The sequence below is a fragment of the Diadema antillarum genome, unplaced genomic scaffold, assembly GCF_040938485.1.
Source record: "Diadema antillarum isolate AM-2024a unplaced genomic scaffold, OU_Dant_1.0 seq00000773_RagTag, whole genome shotgun sequence".
Taxonomy (NCBI): domain Eukaryota; kingdom Metazoa; phylum Echinodermata; class Echinoidea; order Diadematoida; family Diadematidae; genus Diadema; species Diadema antillarum.
The window spans coordinates 187643-213366 of NW_027271662.1; the positions used below are offsets into that span (position 1 = coordinate 187643).

The window sequence follows — 25724 nt, forward strand, 5'->3', positions numbered from 1 at the left end:
GAACGCGACTGAACCCGAGCGAGCGGAGCGAGCGAGGGGGTAGGGGAGGGTGTGGGAGGGGGGATGTCCCCCCTCCCACGGGAAGAACTTTTTGCATTTTGATGTTGCAAATGGTGCAATTTGATGCATGTTTTTACGCGTTTTATCGACGTGAAACAGTCCCACTTGTTTAAGGTACATAGCAGTATATTTTAGTGTAGATTATTATGGAAGAATTTGCCTATAAAATGGTGTAATTTAAACACACTTCTTGTATTAATTCTTTTCACTGAATATCATGAACGCGACTGAACCTGGGCGAGCGGAGCGAGCGGGGGGGGGGGGGGGGTGTGGGAGGGGGGTGTCCCCCCTCCCACGGTAAGAACTTGCATTTTGATATGGCAAATGGTGCATTTTGATGCATGTTTTTGCGCGTTTTATCGACGTGAAACAGTCCCACTTGTTTAAGGTAGCAGTACATTTTAGTGTAGATTATTATGGAATAATAACATTTGCCTTTAAAATGGTGTAATCTAAATGCACTTTTTGTATTAATTCTTTTCACTGAATATCATGAACGCGACTGAACCCGAGCAAGTGGAGCGAGCGAGGGGGAGGGGAGGGTGTGGGAGGGGGGTGTCCCCCCTCCCACGGTGAGAACTTTTTGCATTTTGACGTTGCAAATGGTGCAATTTGATGCATGTTTTTGCGTGTTTTAACGAGTTGAAACAGTCCCACTTGTTTATGGTTGCAGTATATTTTAGTGTAGATTATTATTGAACAATTTGCCTATAAAATGGTATAATTTAAATACACTAGTCTTCTTGTATTAATTCTTACACTGAATATCATGAACGCTGTCTGTTCAGCAATCAAGCAGAAAAAGCATGCACACAAGGGTATAGATAGGGGCATATCCCCTGCCACACGAAGGTGATTTTGCGTTTTCAGACCTGAAATTCAGCGATCTGGTGCAAAGTTTTGGTGCAATACTTTTTTATCGAAGTGTTAAAATCACGGAATTTAGCTCTTATTCCGAATGTGCACCATCTGTGTGTATGTATAAAGTCTAGTGAGGTAGAGCTTAGGGGAAGGGGGATTCCCCCTCCCGCACGCGGAGCTTTTGCGTTTTTAGAATTGAAATAAAGCGATCTGGGTATAGCCACAGTCTACCTCTATGCATGGCGGGGGAGGGGGGGGGGGGGGGGAGGGGCGGGCGAGCAGGGAGAAGGCGTTGGCGAGTGTTATCTCCACCCTTCCCTTCCGATGGAGCTTTTGCCTTTTTAAGGTTGAAATTGAGATATCTATCGTATACGCATATTTGATGGAATCAACATTTGGGAAATCACCAAAAAAAAAAAAAAGAATGGGGGGGGGGCTGAGGGAGGAAAGGGTCGATTAAAAGGGGAAATTCCCCTTATACATGAGGGAACCTTGAGTTTTCGGAATATAAGTGATAAGTCTTGTGCACTCAGAATTATTCATAATATTTTGTAAATCTAAAGTGTACTTAGCTAGGGAAAGAGGTACAGAGGGGGAGGGTTTGGGAGGGGGACACCCCTCCCAAGCACGAGAGATTTTGCATATTTTGAATTGAAATTCAACGATCTGGTGCACACTTTGAGTGAAATATTTAAAAAGTATATATCTTATTTGATGAAAGGTTGCAAAGGAGACCCGCTTCATGTGCATACAGTATACACGCATTTTTTTTTTTTCCGCCTCCCAAATCCCCGGTCCAAATCTTAGGGGGGGGCGACCGCCCCCATCGCCCCCCTGGCTACGCCAGTGCCACAAGAACATAATATTAAGAAAAGAAATTGTAGCAAGATAGAGTTGGGGGGGGGGGGGGAGTAGAGGAGAGAGGTGGAAGGAGGGGGGGAGTAGGGAGGAGAAGGGGGAGGGAGGAAGAGAGATCTGACACAATACAAGATTAACATAAACCAGCAGAGCTTGTATGGGATGAATACTTCCCATAGACTTGCATGTATTGCGTGCATTCTCTATAGTGGAGGTCATATTTCTTATTTGACTTTTAAACATCATAAATGTGTTTTTTATGATATTTGCCCCTATAGTAGACGGCGAGTTGTCACAATATTGGGGTGTTCTTAAAATTTTCTGTAGATTTTGATTTTTTGTGCTATTTCCCCTATTTTGGGGTTGCTGAACACGAATCCACTTGTTGCCATTTTTCTAACCGACGTCTTCACCCGTTGCCATGGCAACGCATTATTTTCCTTAAAAGAACATGTATTCTTCATTAAAAATCATAAAAACATGACGTAAACACCAAAATATGTCATTATAAATCCTTTTTAATTAGACTTGAGAAAGAATATAATTTTCATAATGTCATGGTTACCTTATAGCGATGACGGTTACCATGGCAACAACTATTTATAAAGAAAAATCATATTTTTCATAAAAAAGCAAGAAAACATGACAAGATTGAGTGGAATATTTATCATAAATTACTATCTAGATTATCAGCTTATTTTTCCACTATGTTAATTTAACATCATTTTCGTTGCTATAGCAACAACATGACAAAAGCTGCCTTTTAAAGAAAAATAAGCATTGCGATTGAAAGAAAAGCAAGAATACGTCCATAGATGATAAATTTCTGTGTAGTGAGATTTTTTGAGCTATTTCCTTTATTTTGTCGGTGCCAAACAAGAATCGACCTGTTGCCATATTTCTAAATGACATCTTTAGCTGTTGCCATGGCAACAAATTATTTTCTTTGAAATAACATGTATTCTTCATTAAACATCACAAACGCATGCTAAAAACACCAAAATAAGTCAATATAAACGTATCACGCTTCAATCAAATTAAAAATCACAATTTCCGACTGTCACAGCAACCTCATAGCAATAACGGTTGCCATGGTAACAGCTATTTTTTAAAAGAAAATAATTTTTTCCATCAAAAAGCATGAAAAGATGGAAAGTTTGAGTAGCATACTCATTACAAATTGCTATGATAATCATCAGCTTTTTTCACTACGTTCATGCCACATTATTATCGTTGCTATGGCAACAACTTTTTTCCCTAGAAAGGAGAAGTATCCCATTAAAAGAAAAACTAGATAAATAAATGATCAATTTTTGTTTATTATAATTATATTATAATTTTTTATTATTACCTTTAAAAGAACGTGTATTCTTTATTAAAAACATCATAAAAACATGCAGTAAACACCGAAATAAGTCAGTCTAAACATCTCTTCAATCAAATAAAAAATCACAATTCTTATAATGCCATGGTTACCTCATAGCAAAGATGGTTGCCATGGTAACAACTATTTTAAAGAAAGTAGTGATACTTTCATGAAAAAGCAAGAAAATGTGACAAGATCGGGTGGAATATTGATTACTAACTACTATCATGACTATCACCTCTTTCCCATTATGTTCATTTCACTTCCTTTTTGTTGCTATAGCAACAACATGACAAAAACTGCCTTTTAAAGAAAAAAATAGGTATTTCAATTAACAGGAAAGTAAGAATGAAGTAAATCCGTAGATAATACATTTCTGTAAGAGTTAGATTTTTTGTGTTCTTTCCCTTATTTTGGGAATGCCGTACACGAATCCACCTGTTGCCATATTTCTAATTGATATCTTTAGCCGTTGCCATGGCAACAAATTATTTTCTTTAAAAGAACATGTATTCCTCATTAAACATTATAAAAACTTACTGTAATTTCCAACAGATGTCAATATGAACATATTTCTCTGATTAAATTAAATATCACAATTTCCGAATATCACAGTTACCTCATAGTGATGACGGTCACCATGGTAACAGCTATTTTTAAAAGAAAATAATGATTCTTTTTTAAATCAGAAAGCATGAAATCATTAAAAGATTTATTGAAAAAGTTATTTCATTACCAGTTAGGGTTTAATTATGATTGTCAGCTTTTTTTTTTTACTATGCTAATCTCACATTATTATCGTTGCAATAGCAAAAACATGAGGAAAACTTTCTTTCATATGAAGAAGAACTGTTTCATTAACAAGGAAAGAAAGAATAAAATAAACAAGTGATCAATTTCAGAAAAGTTTAAATCTTTTGTGCTTTTTCATCTCTTTTGGGGATGGTGAACAGGAATGCACCTGTGCGTGGTAACTTTTTTAAATGATGTCTTCAGCCGTTGCCATGGCAACAAATTATTTTCTTTAAAAGAACATGTGTTCTTCTTTAAACATTATGAAAACATGTTGTTAACATCAAAATGTGTCAAGATAAACATGTCTCTTTAATTTAGTAAAACATCACGATTTTTCAATTTCATGGTTGCCTCATAGCAATGACAGTTGTCATGGTAATAACAATTTATCATGAAAAACATAAAAAATGACAAGATTGGGTTACATATTTATAACAAATTACTGTCAGTTCTTTTTCTTTCACTATAGTCATCCCACTTCGTTCTTGTTGATATAAAATTAACATGATAAAACTGCTTTTTAAAGAAAAGATTAACGTTACTCATTAGATAAGGAAGGAAAGAATACACTAAACAAAAAACAAATAAGTAAAAACACAAAAGTTTAGTCAGCTTCCTGAATTTCTGATCACATTGCACCGTTAAAACCTTAGATATCCGAAATAATGGTTAATATTTAACATGGTTGCCATGGAAATGCATCAATTTTTGTAGAAAAAAAATCTTCAAGAAAAAAATGTGAAACTATGGCTTAACTTTTGAAGTATTACAAATGAGCAAGACTATTAGCCATACATAATTCTGTTCACATCATTTCTGTTCCTATATCGCAACATGTTAAGGAATAGATTTTTTTAAAACTATAGATATACCCAGGAAACATGAAGCAATACAAATGTCTAAAGACCTCCCCAAAAGTTTCAATTTTCTCGTCATGATGTACTCTGTTTCAGCATTAATGTCTCCAAGACATTTGATAACCTTGAATGACTATGATACTTCCTCTATAGTAATTTTCAACAGATTGCTATAGAACTTTAACCTTAAAAAACACTTTTCTCATGTTATTGCTATGGCAACAGAAATGATGTGGAATGAACGTTGTGAAAACAAAAGCTGATAGTAATTTGTTATGAATATGGTACTCAATCTCGTCATTTTTTTCAATTTTTTCATTAAAATATCAGTATTTTCTTTTTAAGAATTGTTACTATGGCAACTGTCATTGCTATGAGGTATCAATGTAATTGAAAAAAGGATTGTTTTTATTAATTGAGGAAAAATGTATATAATGACATATTTTGGCCTTAACAACATGTTTTTATGATGTTAATGAAAAACACATGTTCTTTTAAAGATAATAATTTGTTGCCATGGTAACGGCTGAAGACATTATTTAGAAAAGTGGCCATAGGTGGATTCCTTTTCAGCATTCCCAAAAGAGTAAAAAAAAAGGGCCGAAAAATTAAACTCTACAAAAATTTATCATTTATTTATCTAGTTTTTCTTTTACTGGTTGTTGTTGCCATAGCAACGATAATAATGTGGCATGAACGTAGTGAAAAAAGCTGATAATTATCATAGCAATTTGTAATGAGTATACTACTCAAACTTTTCATCTTTTCATGCTTTTTGATGAAAAAAAAATCATTTTCTTTTAAAAATTAGCTGTTACCATGGCAACCGTCAATGCTATGAGGTTGCTGTGACAGTCGGAAATTGTGAGTTTTAATTTGATTGAAGCGTGATATGTTTATATTGACTTATTTTGGTGTTTTTAGCATGCTTTTGTGATGTTTAATGAAGAATACATGTTATTTCAAAGAAAATAATTTGTTGCCATGGCAACGGCTAAAGATGTCATTTAGAAATAGGTCGATTCGTGTTTGGCACAAACAAAATAAAGGAAATAGCTCAAAAAATCTCACTACACAGAAATTTATCATCTATGGACGTATTCTTGCTTCTCTTTCAATCGAAATGCTTATTTTTCTTCAAAAGGCAGCTTTTGTCATGCTGTTGCTATAGCAACGAAAATTATGTGAAATTAACATACTGGTAGTGGAAAAATAAGCTGATAATCTAGATAGTAATTTATGATAAATATTCCACTCAATCTCGTCATGTTTTCTTCCTTTTTCATGAAAAATATGATTTTTTCTTTATAAATGTGACTCTGCACCTCAAAACAAACAAAAAGTCGCCAGACATGAATTTTTAGTTAAGACCATATTCTAAAAGAGCAGACTTTAAGCTTCAAAATGATGTATAACTCAAATCAAATGGACTCTCCTAACCTATCTGAATATTGGAAAGAAAGCACAAACTCAGGAAAAGTGTGAACTGAAAAAAAAGAGGCTCTGAAGTACAGTGTCTATTCAAGTGCTTAATCTTTACCAAACCGTGCTGGCTATGCGATGAATGGGACAAAAAACAGGAAGTAAACCACCAGAGTAACAACAATGAAGGGATTATCAGATTAAACTGAAATTAAGCATGCCTCATTAACACATTCTGTCCATAATCAATGCCAACTTTCAAAGCAGTAGCACTATCCTTTCAAAAGTTATTAGAGTTGAAAGTGAAGAGTGTGGACAAGGTTTTTCAGAAATGAAAAAGGGATTCTAAAGACACACCTAATCACACTATTCTACCAAAAATGTTCAGATAAACTGCTAAAAAAACACATTTTCCTGCCCGTTTTATGATACCAAATTTTAGCATAATGTAAAAGAAGACCAGCTCTTTCAGAAAATATGAAAAAGTCAAGTTCGGCTAGGTTGACCCATTTCACTTATTTTCAGTCCTCGCGCAAAATCAGTGTGTGCGACTTTATGTTCGTTTTGAGGTGCACGGTCACAAATAGTTGTTGCCATGGTAACCGTCATTGCTATAAGGTAACCATGACATTATGAAAACTGTATTCTTTCTCAAGTCTGATTAAAAAGGATTTATAATGACATATTTTGGTGTTTACATCATGTTTTTATGATGTTTAATGAAGAATACATGTTCTTTTAGGGAAAATAATGTGTTGCCATGGCAACGGGTGAAGACGTCGGTTAGAAAAATGGCAACAAGTGGATTCGTGTTCAGCACCCCCAAAATAGGGGAAATAGCACAAAAAATCAAAATCTACAGAAAATTTTAAGAACATTACAACTCGCCGTCTACTACTACATCATATGAGAAATTACACTTTCAACGATTATAAAGCTTCTCAAAGGGTCACTTTTAGAAAATCATGCCCTTTAGGGTTTTTTTTTTAATAAATCTTGCAGTTTTGATCAGTTCTTCATAACATGAATACATAGATCCAGGCAGTTATCCTTGATTGTGGGTGTGTCATCATCACCTTATAGCCTACAAAGTACTTGATAAGACTTTGTTTTGTCAAACAGACTAACTTTATGTATTTTGAGCTGTTTCATAGCCAAAACAAAGAAATACATTAAAATAACACAGTCATTCAAAGTTGTGTGATGCTGATGACTGACTGCTATGTACTAAGATCTAGTGACAAGAACATAATATTAAGAAAAGAAATAGTAGCAAGGCAGAGTTGAGGAGGGGGGGGGGAGTAGAGGAGAGAGGTAGAGAGAGGGGGTAGGGAGGGGAAGGGGAGGGAGGAAGAGATCTGACACAATACAAGATACACAATACAAGATTAACACAGTCATTCAAAGTTGTGTGATACTGATGCCTGCTATTTACTAAGATCTAGTATACCACAAGAACATAATATTAAGAAAAGAAATTGTAGCAAGAAAGAGTGGGGGGGGGGGAGGGGAGTAGAGGAGAGAGGTAGAGAGAGGGGGGGTAGGGAGCAGAAGGGGGAGGGAGGAAGAGAGATCTGACACAATACAAGATACACAATACAAGAGGTCATTCAAAGTTGTGTGATACTGATGACTGCTATTTACTAAGATCTAGTACCACAAGAACATAATATTAAGAAAAGAAATTGTAGCAAGATAGAGTTGGGGGGGGGGTGGGGAGTAGAGGAGAGAGGTGGAAGGAGGGGGGGGGGGGGGGGAGTAGGGAGGAGAAGGGGGAGGGAGGAAGAGAGATCTGACACAATACAAGATCAACATAAACCAGCAGAGCTTGTATGGGATGAATACTTCCCATAGACTTGCGTGTATTGCGTGCATTCTCTATAGGGCTCACACGGGTAAATAATTCCCCATAGAGACGTGTGTTAAAATTCAAATTTCAAAAAATTCTGTAAAATAGCTGGGAGAAATCAGGTGTTTCATCTTCACTAACCTGAATAAGTGAGATATTACCTTTCATCCATCAGATTGCCAGGGTGGGTTGTTCTGCTCTAATTCTGTCCAGGGGTCCGCAAAGCCAGACTACGAGTTCTTGTCACTCAAAAAATCACCTATTTTCCGTACACGTACCCAATGAAATATAGTCCCCTCAAATTCCATCAGAAAAGCTTTCATCTTCCAACCAAAATGCAGTTTGTAGAGGAATTCATACTCAATATCTACAGCTATTCAGTTTTTTGCCAAACTACATCATTGATTTTTAATTAATTTGTTTCTTCATTTATTTTGGTATCTTTGGTACGAATTTGTGAAGGGGTCTGGGACAGTCCATTTTATTTACAGGTGTGAGCCCTTCAGTGACTGTTCGGACTCTGCGCGGAGAATATCCCCATATTTCGCAAGAATTTACCTAAAATCGACCGGTGATCGATGGAAAATCGACAGGGCATAGCTCGGGCATCGCTGGGGTTTTACAGCCTGCTCGACATCTCCAAAATTGCTGGGCGGTGCCAAAATTTCAGCGGCGACCGGGCACGTTACAAATCGGTCGGTCACCGCTCTGAGTTGTGACCGTAGCCTTAACAACAACTGAGTGAATGCTAAGTGGTCACTAGGCTGTAGGAATAAAGAGAAACATCCGTGAATATACCCCGGTTTACCAACATTATTCAAATTTGTTAATGTTTCTTCATTTCTGACGTATTAACTAGTTAATCAAACGTGATACCTCATTACAGGCTCTCGCCAATACTCGCAATCCAGTTTGCACATATTATGGGCAGTTGTTATAGGGCCTGACAAGAAGAACCATTGTCAGAAGGCGTGCATGAAATTTGTATGATGGTCATATATATACTATAATGTCTATTATGTTAGTAAAAGGCAAATTGCTATGTATTATTATATTCTACTGTGTTGCATTGTACGCAGGAAAAAACTACATTTTAAGGTCATCCCCATCTAGCCACTTTTACCAGTCTCTGTTGAGTAATCTACTGAAACCCGGTGAGCACACAAGGGGTTGATGCTACAAAAACATGTTTTCATTCAATACTATTTATATGCACACCGTATTATACAGTGTGTGTATGTAGCAACCTATGTACATAAGATTGCGTTATAATATTACGCATAGGTCTACTATATGTTAAACATATCCATGTACATGTACGTATGTAGAATGTATACAAATACACGTATGGTATTGTATGCGTGTATATGTAAGCAGTCGTAAGACTGCGACTTATTTAAAAGTCTGAATTCAACGCTGTATAATATCATCGTGTAAATGTAATATTTGCCCTATTAAAGCAAAAAAAAAAATGATAACATTTGCCCCTGAGAAACTCTCTTTGATAATCTCATGGCCAGAACGAGAGATTGCCTTCACAGTTGAAGAATGCGGTGAGGAATGGCCACCATTTTCGGGGATTCCCCACCAGCTATACTATACTGTACGTGCAAGGCGCGCGATCATGGTTGCTGATACACAGCTACTGTACTGCAGTTCTCGGGTATTAAATGGGTATCTTACATTACTACCATCTTATCGGTAATCGTGTAAAGTTTGTGATCATGTAAAACAGTATGCTTCAGTATGCATGGCAATAGTTGGCTTATGCATGGATATAGGAATGCACCTGACTCATTTTATAACCCACTGAATCATCCTTTCTTCTTATTTTTGAAGCCCACCTCCCCCCCCCCCCCATTATGACCGACTTATTAAAGGTTAATTACAATATACACTTGCCTCTACTTGCCTTGAGCATGCCATGAAAGACACGTTGCTATACAACTTTCGATATTGTAAGGTGTTAAATTCTCCGGAATGAAATGGAGTGCATCAACGGAGCACCAATGGCACTGATCTTTCGCGGATTGGCACTTATCTATTAAAGGAGACCTCCAGATGATTTTCAGATTTTGACCTTTGAACAACTATAAATTAGTTGTACTGATGACAGAGTTTCATAATTTATCATAATTGGCATGAAGAATAAGTATATTTTCGAAATTTAAAACAAATTATACAGTGAACAAGGATGATGACATAGCAGAGTCACTGCAAGAATGTATGAGTTAATGGGGCTCAAGGAAGCAGAACAAAAGAAGAAGGCATGCATAGATTATACACAGGTGAGCTCGCAAGCAAGTGGTATTGTAATGGAATTACACTGCTACATTTCTGAAATATGTGAACCTCCTATGTCATCATCCTTGTTCAGTGTAATCTGTTTGAGGTTTTTGAAAGTATTGTTTCTCTGCTCAAGAACCACAATAAATTCTACAAATCTATACATGGAGCTATTGATTTATGTACTACACGATGTAAAATTATGAAAATTGTCTGGAATTCCCCTTTAAACCCTGAAATTAGAATGTGAATGAACTGAATATTGTGCACTATAAACATTATAAACTATCAGTATCGCCAAATAACAAGGAAGAGCAAAGTGCACTTGGTGCAGTTCTTCAAACACAGGCGCATGAAGAGGAGTACTGGGTCGGATCGGAGCGAGCGAGCTGTGAAATGACTGTGTGCGTATGTGTGTGTACGTGTGTGTGTGTGTGTGTGTGCGTGTGTGTGTGTGTTTGTCTGTGTAGGTAGGTAGGATGGCCTAGGAGGTTAGGGGATGGGGAAAGGTGGGACGAAGTATCAACAAAAAAAACAAAAAAAAAAACAACAAACAGACTTAAAACATACTTCAAGATAAATTCAATTCAAATGAATTTTTATTCATTATTTTATAATGTTTGTGACCAATACAGATTAAAAAAACAACAATACAAAGTATTTCAACAACACCAAAATCCATATATACTTACGGAACTAATCGTTCAAAATAATCGCGTTACTGAAAAAGAGGGACCTACGTAAAAGATAAGCTTGTAGGAATATACGTTGGCCACTCAACACATCGAACTTGCAATAGAATAAATGAAAAGGTATGGAAACACACACACACGCACAGGAACAAGACGCTCACAGAAAACAAAAACGTAGACAGGACAAACAACGACACAAAGGGATGGGACATGTAGAAGTTAATCACACAAAGAGAACAGTATCATTTTCCATTGATAATTATTCGATTTTTTATTACTCTATACCAATAGGGAGGTGACTCCCTGTTTATAGTAATGATAATAATACTTGCTTCTTAGGTGAGGTGATCGTGTCATTGTCTCAAAAGTCTCCCACGTACTTTCACACACCTCTCCGATTATTTTTCATTTTCAGATGAAATTCAAACTGAAATGATATCCTTGCATAAAAACTATCGTAGTTGTACTGGAGCAGCAATAATAACTTATTCAGAGGCCGAGTTCTTACAGTTTGATAATCTCAACGACAATGATTTTATATCACATCGCAAATCACACACACGTGATTTGTTTTGTAAAAGATGCGAAACTTTTAATCACTATAATTTCCCTTTGTTCAAGTGCTTTTATAATACTTTGCATCAATTTTTTTTTAAGATTCTTCGGGTCTCATTTGTGTTAGTACAGTAACTTGAACGTCAGTTGATATGCTCCTTTAATCGTAAAACAGCATGTCTGGATTTTGACCGTGGAATTCCCCATCATGTTTATTTTTCACTTTTGCCAAGCAAGCACGAAGAGCTCTGTCTACAGAAACTTGGGCTAGTATGATGCAGTAGGCCTAACTAAGTGGAATATTTGCGCAATCAACAGACCTTATTAACATAATTATTCAAATTCTATGCATACCTTTTAAACAAAAAAAAAAAAGGAATTCTTGGCAAAAACCAGTAAGCTTGCACGAGACAGGCAGGCATGACGCTTGCCCGACATAGAAACAACAGGACCTACAAAGTGCATTTCTAGTATTGGAATGCATTGTTTATGTCCAGGTGGATCGAATAATTTAATTGTTACCAGAACCTGGGAGGAATAATATCCATGTGTAATTTGAATACACTAAAACATCTGCCTGCTAGTCATGTTAACTAGTATAGCAGATGTGAGCACTAAACCCATCGCTCTTGGGTCCAGTGGTTGGGAATCCCCACTCGTTGTTCGCGTGGCATGATGTTTACTGCAACTGATAATCATATGCGTGGCTGTTCCGACTAGACAATAACGCGTGAATGTTTCCCCTCTGATGCCTCACGTTGTCTTTTAGCTTGTCGTTGCTTCACAACACATTGTTGCCAGCCAAGTAGCGTTACCTTAGCGACATGACGCTCTCAATTGTCATTGAAGTACATAAACAGGGAAAGAGTTTAAAATTTCTGCCTTTGGCGAGATCGATTTTGATCAATATTCAAAATTCAAAAGAGTGAACTTAAAGGCCACCGCACACTACACGATCAGACTGGTCTTAAAGTCTTGAGCCAAGCTGGGTCTTTAAAACCAGTCGTAGGACCGGACACCGCACACTATACGACCCGACTGTAAAGCGCGCGCAGTGCGCACTGCGTGCGCTTGCATTTTACTGCATTGTGAATGGCTGAAAGCTCACGACTAGTCGTAGAAATTCAACATGTCAAATCTCTACGACTGGCGCTAAGACCCAGTCGTACGACTAGAAAATGGCAAGACTGTGACGTCACACTTCTAGTCTTAAGGTCTTATGACCGGTGAATCGGGGCAAAATCGTGTAGTGTGCGGCGGGATTAAGAGGGATCACGTTTTATTCTCGAATGGACTATCTATGGAAATCATGGATTCTTGGTTACACTTAAAGCATCAGGAGAATGCAGATGGTGGATTTGAGAAATGTAAAAAATAGTGTAGAACGTGCTTATTTGTGATGTGGAGCAAAAATGTGTGGCATTTACTATTGTCGGATGTCCCTACATGCAGTCACCACAACGAGTAATGCGATGGTCCATGTGTAGTTACGAAAGGTAAGCTGATCCCCTTCCCCCCTCCCTCCTTTATCCCCTCAAGATTTGTCGTTGAATTTGTACATGACAGATTTACTGACTTTTGTGATGATGGGTTTAATCTTCAGAAAATTATTCGATTCATGCAATATTTTCGATTTTTTGACATGATCTTATGCCAATAGGCTAATCACCATGGATGCATTCGCATTGACAGCTAGGCGCATAGGTATTCTCGATCAGATGCATCTCCGGCGAATTTGACTGTGTTTGAAGGGATTATTAATCCTCTCATAGTAAGGACTAATTATTTCATGCCAATAATCTGGGCGGACGGATATAAAGAGTAAACGGAGAAAGCCTGCAACATACTGGCGGTATTTGCTGTGTTTGGCGTTTTTTCACCTACCACTGACGTATGATGACGTCATATGGATAGTGCTACGCCTCAGTCAATAATCGTTGGTTTTACCACATCAATTTCTTGTCATGTTTGTGGGTTACATTAATTTTTATTGGTTCCTTACGCGTTTTGTTCCTTCTCGGATGGTACAATTAAATGCTTATCACTCCCATATCGACACACACTGCTTACTGACAGTTGAATGTCATCTTTCCGGCTAAGTATTCGTTTGCGTTTCTTCTCGACAGGTTTTTTGTCGGGCCGTGCTAATTATCATCATCGAAAAAAAAGAAGGCTGATACGAGAACGATACGACAATGTAGGCTCCCATTCACTGCATATGTGCCCCTGTCAGCACTTTGGATATTCTGGAACAATTCACGAAAGTGATTACACCAGTGTTTTCGTCTATCTGTCATGGTCCTAGCCAAAAGGAGGCCCGACAACTACAGGTGGTGAAGTGGAATATCATGTAGGTATGTCTGTAATCTCGTTTTTCATTCTTATCGGCATTTGTCGTTTGTTTATATTCATGTCACTGCAGGCGAGAATGGTGATGGCAATTTCGTTACGATGACAAAATAAGATATGCAATTCGTCCGTGTATGTCTGGATCTACCCTTGTGGATCCAACACTCTTTCGCACACCAACATTTTTTTTTTTCATGCTATTGTCTATTACTCGCAAGGGTAGTCATGTCAGTAATAGCTCTTGATCCATATGTTCAAAGGACATACCGTACTTATTTTGACGAGATCCCAAAGAACAGCCCTACCTCGATAGCCCACGGCACCGCACCTTTGCCATTAGAAGAATTTCTTCTACACTGTAGTAACTATATACATCGTTTGTGTCGCGAATTTGCAAAGTTCATATAATATCTTCATTTGCTATCAGTTTTTACTATTCTGGCATAATTAATTTCTTTCCCCGACGTCATTTCGGTAGGTATAGGAGGCTTCAAGAAATCCGAGTCAAAAAATATTTAGAAAATATAAATTAAACTTCTTCACGGAGCAAGTGTCTTCGTATCAAGTGTCATTACTTGGACTGATCAAAAAAAAAATGCAAGAGATTGACATAATTTAATGAAATAAATGAACAGAATTGTCGACATTTCATGACAAATGAAAATCTATTAAAGTAAATCATGATGTGTAGCTACTTATTCTAAATCAGGTCTTAATGCTCTGTTCGTTTGATTCAATTTGACTCAGGTCCTCAAATTCAATGTAGTGCCAAATGATATTCCATCGTGTTTAATTTAATTTAAATACAATAGTCTATATTTGTTCTGATCCTGTCTGGTTCGTGGCTCTAATGAGGTGTTAAAAATATGTGTTTAAAACATTTCAATGCATTTCACCATCTCTTTAGACTTTATTTTGATCCTTGATGACGGATTTTGATGCCATTAAGATTTTACTACAAGTGCATTTCATATATCGTTCACGCTAATTTGAAAGTTTCACACTTTATGTCTAATAAACATTGATATAGGCCGCTATTTGTTGTTGATTGTAACCATACCAGTATAGTCCAGATAACCTTATATACACAGCTAACGACAAGTTGTGTACATGACGCTTTGTAAGTTGATCTATAAGTAATCCATGTTGATGTCACAAAGAATCTAAAAGTTATCATACGATGAAGTCTCTAATGTGAAATCTCTAGTATCAGTGAGCGAATAAAAACTTAACTGATGCGTCTGAAGTCACACACTTCGAGCTCCGCTATGAATGAATGCATTTTGCGCCATTTTATATTTAAGTGTGTATACACCAGGGTGTTTATACATCAAATACAATACAGGTGACAGTGAAGCATCCCTTATATAATCGGATAATTAATCCCCATTTTATGCTTTCAAGACTCAAGTTTGCTTTGATCAAAATAAACGATGTACATATGCATGCATATATATTACGCACGCAGTCATTTATTTAGCTGTCACTCGAGATGATGAAGCGACTGAAAAGAGCTTGAGACCAAATCTTTCATGCATTCATGCAACCAACTCTTTGACACAGAGTTCAATAATCAAACTGGAAAAAACGCGCCATAGAAACAAAACAAAACACGGCTACTTTATACACTTCGGACAGTCTGGAATTGGCCTTCAATTTCTTTGACTACGATTGCATGCCGTTACTCCGAATAAAGCTTCCTCCTTTAAAAACAAAGCGGAAATAAGACCAGCATGACCATGGGGGAAACCCGTTATCTGTACAATTTCATCTGCGAAGCGATCTTTGGCTGGGCAAGATAATGATTATGTGTCATTATTATTTGTGTGTATGACTATAAAGAGATTTATCAAATGTTAAAAGAAAAGAAAATACAGAATTGATGTTAATGATGGATCCCTATGAATACAACAACTTTTGCAATAACAGTTATGTCTGTATGTGGGAAATTTTTTTAAGAGGAATGTCATTTCCCTTCTATAGGTTTTTGTTAAGTTTTCATGTTTTGGTTCATGACGTGAATTTGACCTTGCAAATAAGTATAAAAGTGAATAGTAATGATATCCAAATAGTGGTTGATACGATATAGTTGTACAAAACAATTTGATAACAAAAGAAAAATTATTATGAACAAATAATTCAAAGAGATTTGACTTTTTCTTTCCCCTGGCATATTGTGTACAAAAAACAACAACGAGGTACGAATGTTCCATGTTGAAGTTGGCAGTATATTTCTCTATACATATCAAATCGTCATCATTCAGCTAGTCGTTTCATGTGCACTGAAGCTACGAAGAGGATATTCCCTTAAGCACAAGGCGTATGGGAAAAGCTGCTACATTTGTTCAAGCAGCCAACATGCATAACACTGAGTACCATTACTGGTGTTATTTAATGGTTTAGGGATCCCTTTAACCAGAGTTAATGGTTGTTGGGTTCGAACGATCCTTCCATCGCCCTCCCCACCCCCTCCTAAAAACAGAAGCAAAACAGAAACAAAACAAATCAAAGCCAAATTCTGATCATTATTTTCCACACTTTCCAACTAGCAACCATGGCCAACGCTGAAGATGAAATAGACGCAAAGAGGACAATGTGTTGGGGTGATGAGAGCGGACAGGATGAAGAAGGGGTACAGAGAGGAAGGCGACACATTCCCATCGACTCTGGAGATGACGGATGTCGGGAGGATGAGGGCGTTCAATTTGTGTCTATCCCAAGTGATCATAGCCCTCTTACGGCTGGTAATCAGACAAACAATGAGACAGCATCAGTCAGGTAAATATCAAGTTTCTGAAATAAACTCTCTACAAACTTTCATAAGCTAAATTCTAAAAAATCTAAAAATTGTTTTAACCGTTAAACATTGTGATACGCTTATCAGAAAAATAAAATTGTCATCAATGTTCCGGATTAAGATTTGTGGTATATGTGTGTGTGTGTGTGTGTTTTTTTTTTTTTTTTTTTGTTCTTGTTCTTGTTCTTGTGAGAAAGAGTTTTGTTAGTTTGTTTTTTGTGGGGGAAGGGGGTTGAACATTCGTGTACATCAATTATAATGTCTATAAAATATCCTTGCTGTTAATGTCTTTCATTATAGCCAATTCAATATCCACTTCATTCGTACACCACAATTTGACCTTGTTGGCAACGCTGGGTAAAAACGCCTTGATTTTCGTTCGACTTCAAAGGGAAATTAATGATGATTTTCATAATTTTACATCATGTAATATATAAATCCATAGTACCATGTGGGCCTACAGATTTGAAAAATTCATAAATTCATTGTGGTCCTTGAGTAGATAAACCAATACTCTGAAAAACCCAAAACAGTAACATTGAACAGGGATAATGACACGGGGCAACTGTAGGGGGCTCTCATATTCCAGTACTGTAACAGTGTAATTCCATTACCATACCACTCTCTTAATGATTTCACCTGTTTTAGATCTTGTGTGCTTTTTTCTCGTGTTCTGCTGCCTTAAGCATCAAATCATGCATTTTTATGTGAAGCTGCTATGTCATCATCCTGGTTCATTGTGATTTTTTTTTTTTAATTTTGAAAACGTTCTTAATCCTCATGGTAATCTAAAAAAAAAAAAATCTGAAACTTTGTACCCAGTATAAGCAAAATACAGATGTTCAACTGCTAAAGTCTAAGAATCATCCGGAAGTCCCTTTTAATAAACTATACACAATAGACAAAATTATCAAGCTTTGTTTTAAGCCTTGATATACTAGTATTCATACAATGTATGTGGATATAAGAAATGTATTTGTATGCATATATTTGCCAAAGTATTTTGGGTGATAATGATATGAATTTTTCATTGAAAATCCAACCGTCTTCCTCATTACTTTTGCATATGGATACCACATGCATGGTACTATCTCGTATCCTGCCTGCCGACAAGAAATAATTATATTTTCATGGGGAAATCAAACGAACTAGACGAAACCATGCGGTACACTCAACATAAGAACATTTCGGCTACAGGAAAGTGTCAAGGACACTGTTTAAAATGTGAGAAATATGTGTCGTAAGATTAACAGCTTCTACGTATGTAAAAGGCTGTCTCATACGATGAGACAAGATTTACGTTCAAACCTACAGCGTATGAGCTGTACAAATGTTATGGGAACAATATGACTTTTGTGATATTCACTCAGAACCGAATGTCAGCGCATCGGACGGTTTCAAGCACTCAGTTCCTCAGCGTTGATGGATATTCTCCAGAAAGAGCCATCATTGGCTTTGGCATATCTTTGTGCACGCAGAGAGGAAATCCAGGTCAGTATCAACGAACCTAGGATTGATGACGAAAGACAGAGGTTACTTTGGAGGAGTTTGGTATCAGTCTGTGACGTTGTAAGTGCTGATCACTCGGTCATCACCCTGCTAACAATGGTAGCTGACTCTAAACTGCTCACATTCCATCTCGGGCCCCATCTCATCAAACTGAGAAACCTGACTAACGAAGTCAAGAGTGAAGTTGAAACTCTACTTACGGACGTACTCATCGTGTTCAAAACAATGCTACAGTGCCTACCGAGTCGAGCAACAGATATTCAAGTTTCCTTCACCCTTCTCAGAGATGCCGTAGAAGCACTGAAAAAGGAGTCTTCGACTGTTTACATTTCCGAGAATCTCGAACCAATGATAAAAACCGTATCTGAACAAATTGAAGCCCTAGAAAAGGAGAAGGACCGTAAACGTCAAATGGAGTTAGTACACGAACACCCTCCACCGGATAATTTTCGCCAGCAAGCCATTCTCCCTACAACGAGAGAACTTCAGGCAGGGTATCGACCATTCCTTCGGCCACATATCACGAGAGGTGTTTATGCGGATGGAGAACACTATTTGGACGTACAATTTCGTCTTCTTAAGGAAGATTTTGTATACCCTTTGCGCAATGGAATATCAGAATATGTAGCCTTCAAACGAGCTCACCCCGGGAAGAGGATCAGACTCCAAGATGTCAGAATCTATGAGGGAGTGCGTTACATTTCGTCGAGTCATGACTCCACTGGAGTTTCTCATTTCTTGTCCTTCAAAAAGCTTAGAGTTAGATGGCAAACGTCCAAGCGTCTCATGTATGGTTCTCTACTCATTCTTTCCAACGATAACTTTGCGACTTTTCTATTTGGAACGGTTGCTAATAGAGATGTAGAAGGACTTGAGGCTGGGCGTGTAGCTATTCACTTGGTTGATCAAGAAGACATCTCCTGCTTACAGGGCAAGACATTCGTCATGGCAGAGTCTACCGTCTTCTTCGAAGCTTATCGTCCAGTACTCCTGGGACTACAGAGAATGGAAGCCTCCTCCTTGCCGTTATCAAGATACATCATTCGTCTCAACAATGTGGTACAAGCCCCAATGTACCTTCAGGAAAGAAGGAGGGAAGATTCCAAGGAAATGCCCACACCTGTTCAAATGGACATAACACCACTATTTCATGGCATGTCTCGTAATCGATCAATTGTGTTTGGGCGTAGTATTGCAGTAATGAAAGAGGATGCCTGGCCTCGTGTGACTGACGTCAACCTAGACCCGTCACAGCTGGAAGCAGTGAAGAAAGCTCTCACTACAGAACTTTCTGTTATTCAGGGTCCACCTGGAACTGGTAAGACTTACGTTGGTCTCAAGATTGTGCATACCCTGCTGATAAACAGACGTATGTGGTCCCCAAATGACAACCCTGGTCCCATTCTTTTGGTATGTTACACAAACCATGCCCTGGATCAATTTCTTGAAGGTATTGTAAAGTTCCATTCGGAGGGTCTCGTAAGAGTTGGCAGTCGAAGCAAGAGTGAACATCTCAAGCGATTCAACATCAAAAAACTCCTTGGCAGGAGCGGATGTTGGGAACAACGGAGGTCGCTTGAAAAACGCGTTCGAGATGCTAAAACCAAGCTTGATGAAACCGAACTTAGACTCACACGAGCCAGAAAGGGAATCGTTGCAGAGTTTGAACTACGTGATGTCATATCCCGCGAGCATTACAGAAGTCTTTTACGACTAAAGCATCGCAAACAAGTCGCCTCCTGGATGGTAGAGTGGCTCCTCGGCGACTGCTACAAAGACAGTGATTGGAACAAGGGAAGAGACCGTACAACGGATAGACGAAAGAGAAAAGGCACAGAAGAGTATGGTAGTGAGACCCAGAGGGTAGGAGAATACAGTGGCAGCAGTGTCTCCATAGACATTGAATGTGAAAGGGACCAGATTGAAGAACGTCGATTGATTCATGAAGGTGTCGAGTTTAAAGAAACTAGATCAGTTAAAGGCTCCCATTTTCTGGCTCTAGATCTCGATATGCTGGAAGATGACAAACATGCAAAATTGAAACGTTTCATCAAGAGAAAGATGCTAGGAAAAGACAAGATCGATTTGAGGTACATACTATCAAAACGGGATGTGTGGCGAATGTCCCCAAATCAGAGATGGGGTCTGTATCATACTTGGTTGAACAGGTATATAGCAGATCTTGAAATGCGCCTTCCGAGGTGTGAAAGTCGATACAGGCAACTATGTTTTGAACTTGAGGAAGCCAAGGACATAGAGAAGGTAAAAGTGCTCCGAGGCGCTACCATCATTGGCATGACCACAACTGCGGCTGCCAGCAATCAGCAAGTGCTTCAAAGAGTGAGACCAAAGATTGTGGTTGTTGAGGAAGCTGCTGAAGTGCTTGAGGCTCACATCATAACTGCCCTTCATTCTTCTTGCCAACAGCTCATTCTTATCGGTGACCATCAACAACTCAGACCAAAGCCAAACGTCTACATGCTGGCGAAGAAATATCATTTGGATATCTCCCTGTTTGAACGATTGATCAATAACGGATTCCCGTACATTCAGCTACAACTTCAACATCGAATGCGCCCTCAGATTGCGGACATCATGAGGAAACACTTCTACGATGTTCTTGATGACCATGACTCTGTGAAGGAATTTGGGAACATCCAAGGTGTAACCAAAAATATGTTCTTCATTGATCACGCACAGCCAGAGGAATGTATTGAGGACATTCAAAGTCATTTCAATTTGCATGAAGCGAAGTTCCTGGTTGCTCTTTGCTACTATCTCATTCAGCAGGGATATGAGACACATCAGATCACCATTCTGACAGCATACACAGGTCAGCTTCTCCAGTTCAAGCAACTGATGGGGCGCGATAAGTTTCTCGGGGTGAAGGTGACTTCTATTGACAATTACCAAGGAGAAGAGAATGAAATCATACTTCTTTCATTTGTTAGGAGTAACGATGTTGGTAGGATTGGCTTTCTGGGAATCTCAAATCGGCTGTGTGTCTCCTTGTCAAGGGCGAAGAAAGGCATGTTCTGCATTGGTAACTTCACCATGCTTGCTAAACACAGTGACTTGTGGAAAAATATCTTTCAGGATCTGCAATCAACAGACAGTATCGGAAATTCACTAAAGTTGCAGTGTAAGAATCATCCTGACATCCAGACAGACGTCAAGTCATCCGAGGACTTCGACAGTGTTCCAGGGGGAGGGTGCCTGCAGCCATGTGACACTCGACTGGATTGTGGTCATGTTTGTAGACAGAGATGTCACCCAACTGACAATCGACATAAGTCATACGTTTGCAGAGAGCCCTGCTCGAAGATCATCTGCTCCAATAACCACACTTGCCCTAAAATTTGCTCCAAGAACTGTCCTTCTAAGTGCCCTGTCATTGTGTCAAAAACATTGCCATGTTCACACATCGGCAAAGTACCTTGCGGCGACAGCTCTGACATCGTGTGTAAGGAGGATGTTGAGAAAACTCTTCAATGTTCTCATAAACGAATACTCCCTTGTCATCAAAATCCAGACAATTTACATTTGGAATGTAAGGTTATCGTTACGAGGCAACTTGAATGTGGTCATAGCAGAAGAGAGAAATGCTGTGAGCGCGGAAGATGCACAAAACTTGTCCAGAAGACTTTGAAGTGTGGGCACATATGTAAAGAGATGTGCTACAAAGATCCAGTAAATATCGTGTGCAACAAAAAATTGAAGAGAACTTTCCCTTGCGGACATACATGCAATCTGGAATGCCATGTTGACATACAGGATGTGAAGTGCTACTTCGTCACAAGGAAGCTTCTCTCATGTGGGCACGAGTTAGAAGAGGAATGTTGCGCTGCTGGTAAATGTCAGCAAGTTGTACCGAAGAAACTTCCGTGTGGTCACTCAAAGAAAGTTAAATGTTGGAAGGATCCAGAAGAGATACCGTGCACCTCAGAATGCCTGAAAGTGCTTCCATGTGGCCATAAATGCCGAGATAAATGCTGGATGCCTTGCACTGAGAAGTGTGAAGAGATGATTACCCGTGATGACTGGCCATGTCAGCACACAGTGACCGTCAAATGCTGCGACAAGCCCAGCGCATGTTACGTAAAGTGTGACGCAACACTATTATGTGGGCACTCTTGCAAGGGTACATGTGGGGAATGCAAACGAGGACGTTTCCACTTACCGTGCACAGAAACTTGTGAGAGGAGGCTAATTTGTGGGCACAAATGTTCACAAAAGTGTGGGCGACCATGCTTTCCATGTCAGCAGAGGTGTCAACAAAAATGTCGTCATGACAAATGCGGCCATCCTTGTAGTACAAAGTGTGATCCATGCATAAAACTTTGTGACTGGAAATGTCCACACGACCGTTGCCCTAAACTGTGCTTCGAACGGTGTGACATATCCCCGTGCAATGAACCATGTCCCAAGAGGAACAACAAATGTGGACATCCATGTATTGGTCTGTGTGGAGAGGTTTGCCCAAAGATGTGTCGAGTCTGCGACAAGGCTGACTTGGAGCAAATCTCACTTGGATACGAACGCTGCAATACATCACGGTAAGCTTGAAATAAAGTGTTGAAACATCTAAACAACAATACATGTTTAAACTTTATGATGATTACATGTCATTTTGTAAAATGGTAAACATATAGCCAACTATGGAACAGACCTGCAATGCGGGTAAAAAACCCCAGAAAATATCATGGGAATGTTTCACATCTTCTTTAGGAAGTACAGTTTATCTAAGTGAAAGGAGAACTATCAGTAAACTCAATGTACTGGACTTCAGAATGCAGTATTTTCCCGTCGTTTTATCTACATAACTGTAAGTATGTGTGTGTGTGTGTGGTTTTTTTTTTCTTTCCAGGGAGTGGGGGAAGGACAATCCAGAATTAATCGAGGGTGGCGTGAACTTATTATGCTCAAGGCTTTTTCAAAATGATCATTGATTCACTGCAATGAGACTAAAAAAACAACAACATAGAGTGCATTAACGGTAACAACTGTCAGTAACTGGAGTCAAGGAATATTGGGTTTTTTTTCTTCGAATGTCGATTGAAGCTCATATTGCGACTTGCTTTTGAAACAAAGAAGAAGAAAGATTGATTTCATATTCTTTATGTAGTTCATAATTTCTATTGTCTTTATGCTTTTTTATATTGTATGAAAAAATGGTAAAGAATGGTCACTTGCAAAAATGGTAAAGAACTGTCATTTGCAGCTCATCGAGTAGGTGCCGATGCTTCGAAGCGAGTAAACGCTACCTTCATCATTCATATTCTTGTTTGCGCCTTTCCTGCTTAAGGTACATACAACTTCAAGACTGTGGACATGTGTTTAATGTGACACAGCTAGACAACCACCTCGGATATACCAAGAATCAAGAACCACTTTCTTCACCGAGAGAACTTGTCAAGATTGTGGTAAGATTATCTTAATTTAGTGAAACTTCAACGCCGAAATCTGATCAGATTCGATATCTTTAGGTTGTGACATTTGACGTCTTGAGCCTAGTTTGATTATTTTTAAAGGCAAAATAACAAAAAAAAAGTGATAAAACTATGTGTGTATTTATCCATGTATTTTCTTTCAAATGTACATAATAAATCACATAATTTGTTTGGTTACATTCAAACAAAGCAAGGTGGTAGTATATAGCTGTTGTCACGAAAGAAGATTTGACACTTTTACGAGAGACTTTCAACATATTTATGATAGGATAAGATGAAGTAGTGAAATTGTGTGCATGGCTATATCTTTATTACAATTGAGTGGTATGTTCGTTTAAACAGGCTGTTTTCAATAAGGCTATAGTTTCCTGTTTTGTTTGCTTGTTGGTTCAGTATGAGATCCCACAGTGACGTCACAGCATGGCAATCCGAAGACTGATATATCAGCATGATCTGATGACGTGTTTTGGACATCATCTGATTGTCTCTGTCATGAAACGATAGTTTCTGTTTTGCTTTTATTGCAGCAAGTCAAACTGCATCTTAGTGGATGCCACCTGCCGTTATATGCATCCACTCCCCAAGAAAAAAAAATAATTAAGACCTGCGCAATGGCCACAGATCCTTGCGGAGACTGTAGGCTGTAGATGGGCCTTGTTTCCGTATCGACAACCTGTTAGATCCTCAAAATGGCAAGACCGTTAGCAGAGAATTGTCTGAAAGGGAAAGGGAAGGTAAACCCAATGACCGTATACACTAGCAATTATACATTATGTGCTTAAAGTATGTGTTCAGATTGTCGAAGAAGGTTTGAAGTGTATGAATTGATTGCCATATCAAAGGCCAGCGAATGGATGGGGGGGGGGGTAAATGTCCTTGCTTCCCTGCTCAGAGTAGTCTGTATCCTCGTGATACACGAGAGAAACGTCAACCACGGAATTTCGTATCTATTCCTCTTGATTCTTATCTCAATCAATTACTTCTAGGTACCATCATGCCCGACATGTGGAGAACCTATAAGGATCACTCGTCGCTATGGTTCCGTACTCTTCGCATTCCGTCAGAGCCAGCAAAGCGTTTTCAAGATATTGCAGGCGGACATATCGAATGTGATGCAAAGAGCACATCAAATATTACAAGACCTTTCCCCCAGAGCTGATTCCGAAGACACTGAGAAGTCAACCCAGCGAAGTGTCAAGAGACGGGTGGGTAGGAGAGTCACCTGGATTACGCCAGAGCCTTATGTACCCGGACACCTCTGCTAGATTATTTAACACTGACGAAATCATTTATGGATAAGTTCAAATGTCTGAAGACGGAAAGTGAAGCTAGCTACAAGGGGTTTGTTGACGGCGTTATGACGCGCTCGATACTAGTGTAAATGACAGTAAAGACACTGTGGTCAGAAATTTCATCAATCTAGTGACGGAACAGCAGATCCTTGACGTTCAGAATGAACTGAGGCGACAGACCATGCTCATTGAACTATTAGAGATCTGTGCCAGAGAACCCAACCTCGTCTCGCAGCTGGATGAAGTTAAAGCAGTATTAATTCTTGACCAGCAACTGACGAAAATCAGCTCCGCTCGGCCTCAGCGGTCCTTGGGCAGTCTGTACAGGAGTCTACGGCTGCACCCGCCCACGAGACCTGCCTCTGTTCAACCCCCCAGAAGTGGTTTCGAGGTCACCTAGATGTGTGGAGACAGTGTCCGCAAGGGCATGTCCTTAGAGGGCAGCGTGCAAGAGTCACTTGGTTGCCCGGAGTGTGAACGTGAAGAAAGGCACCATCCGAGACAGTGGGAACCATTTGAGACTCGCAGATATAATAATGAGGATCGTAGGGTTATCACTTTTAGAGACGAAGACCCGAGGAACCGCGGCTTCACCAGTCCAGAAGAGCCGCCTCTGTTTAACCCGCCAGAAGTGGCTTCAAGTCACCCGGATGTGTGGAGCAGAGCTCCAGAGTCACTTGAAACACGGAGTGTGACCGTGACAGAGAGGTAAGGCACCACCCAAGG

General features: G+C 38.9%; 1 protein-coding gene across 1 annotated transcript; it reads left to right on the top strand.

The window, feature by feature from the left end:
* Positions 1-13580: 13580 nt before the first annotated feature.
* LOC139738905 (NFX1-type zinc finger-containing protein 1-like) lies at positions 13581-24971 on the top strand. Its single transcript, XM_071649534.1, has 5 exons — positions 13581-13955; positions 16500-16728; positions 18118-22812; positions 23562-23679; positions 24693-24971. Exons 2-5 carry the CDS (start codon positions 16505-16507, stop codon positions 24969-24971), a joined length of 5316 nt encoding a protein of 1771 aa, XP_071505635.1. The 5' UTR covers positions 13581-13955; positions 16500-16504.
* Positions 24972-25724: the final 753 nt, after the last annotated feature.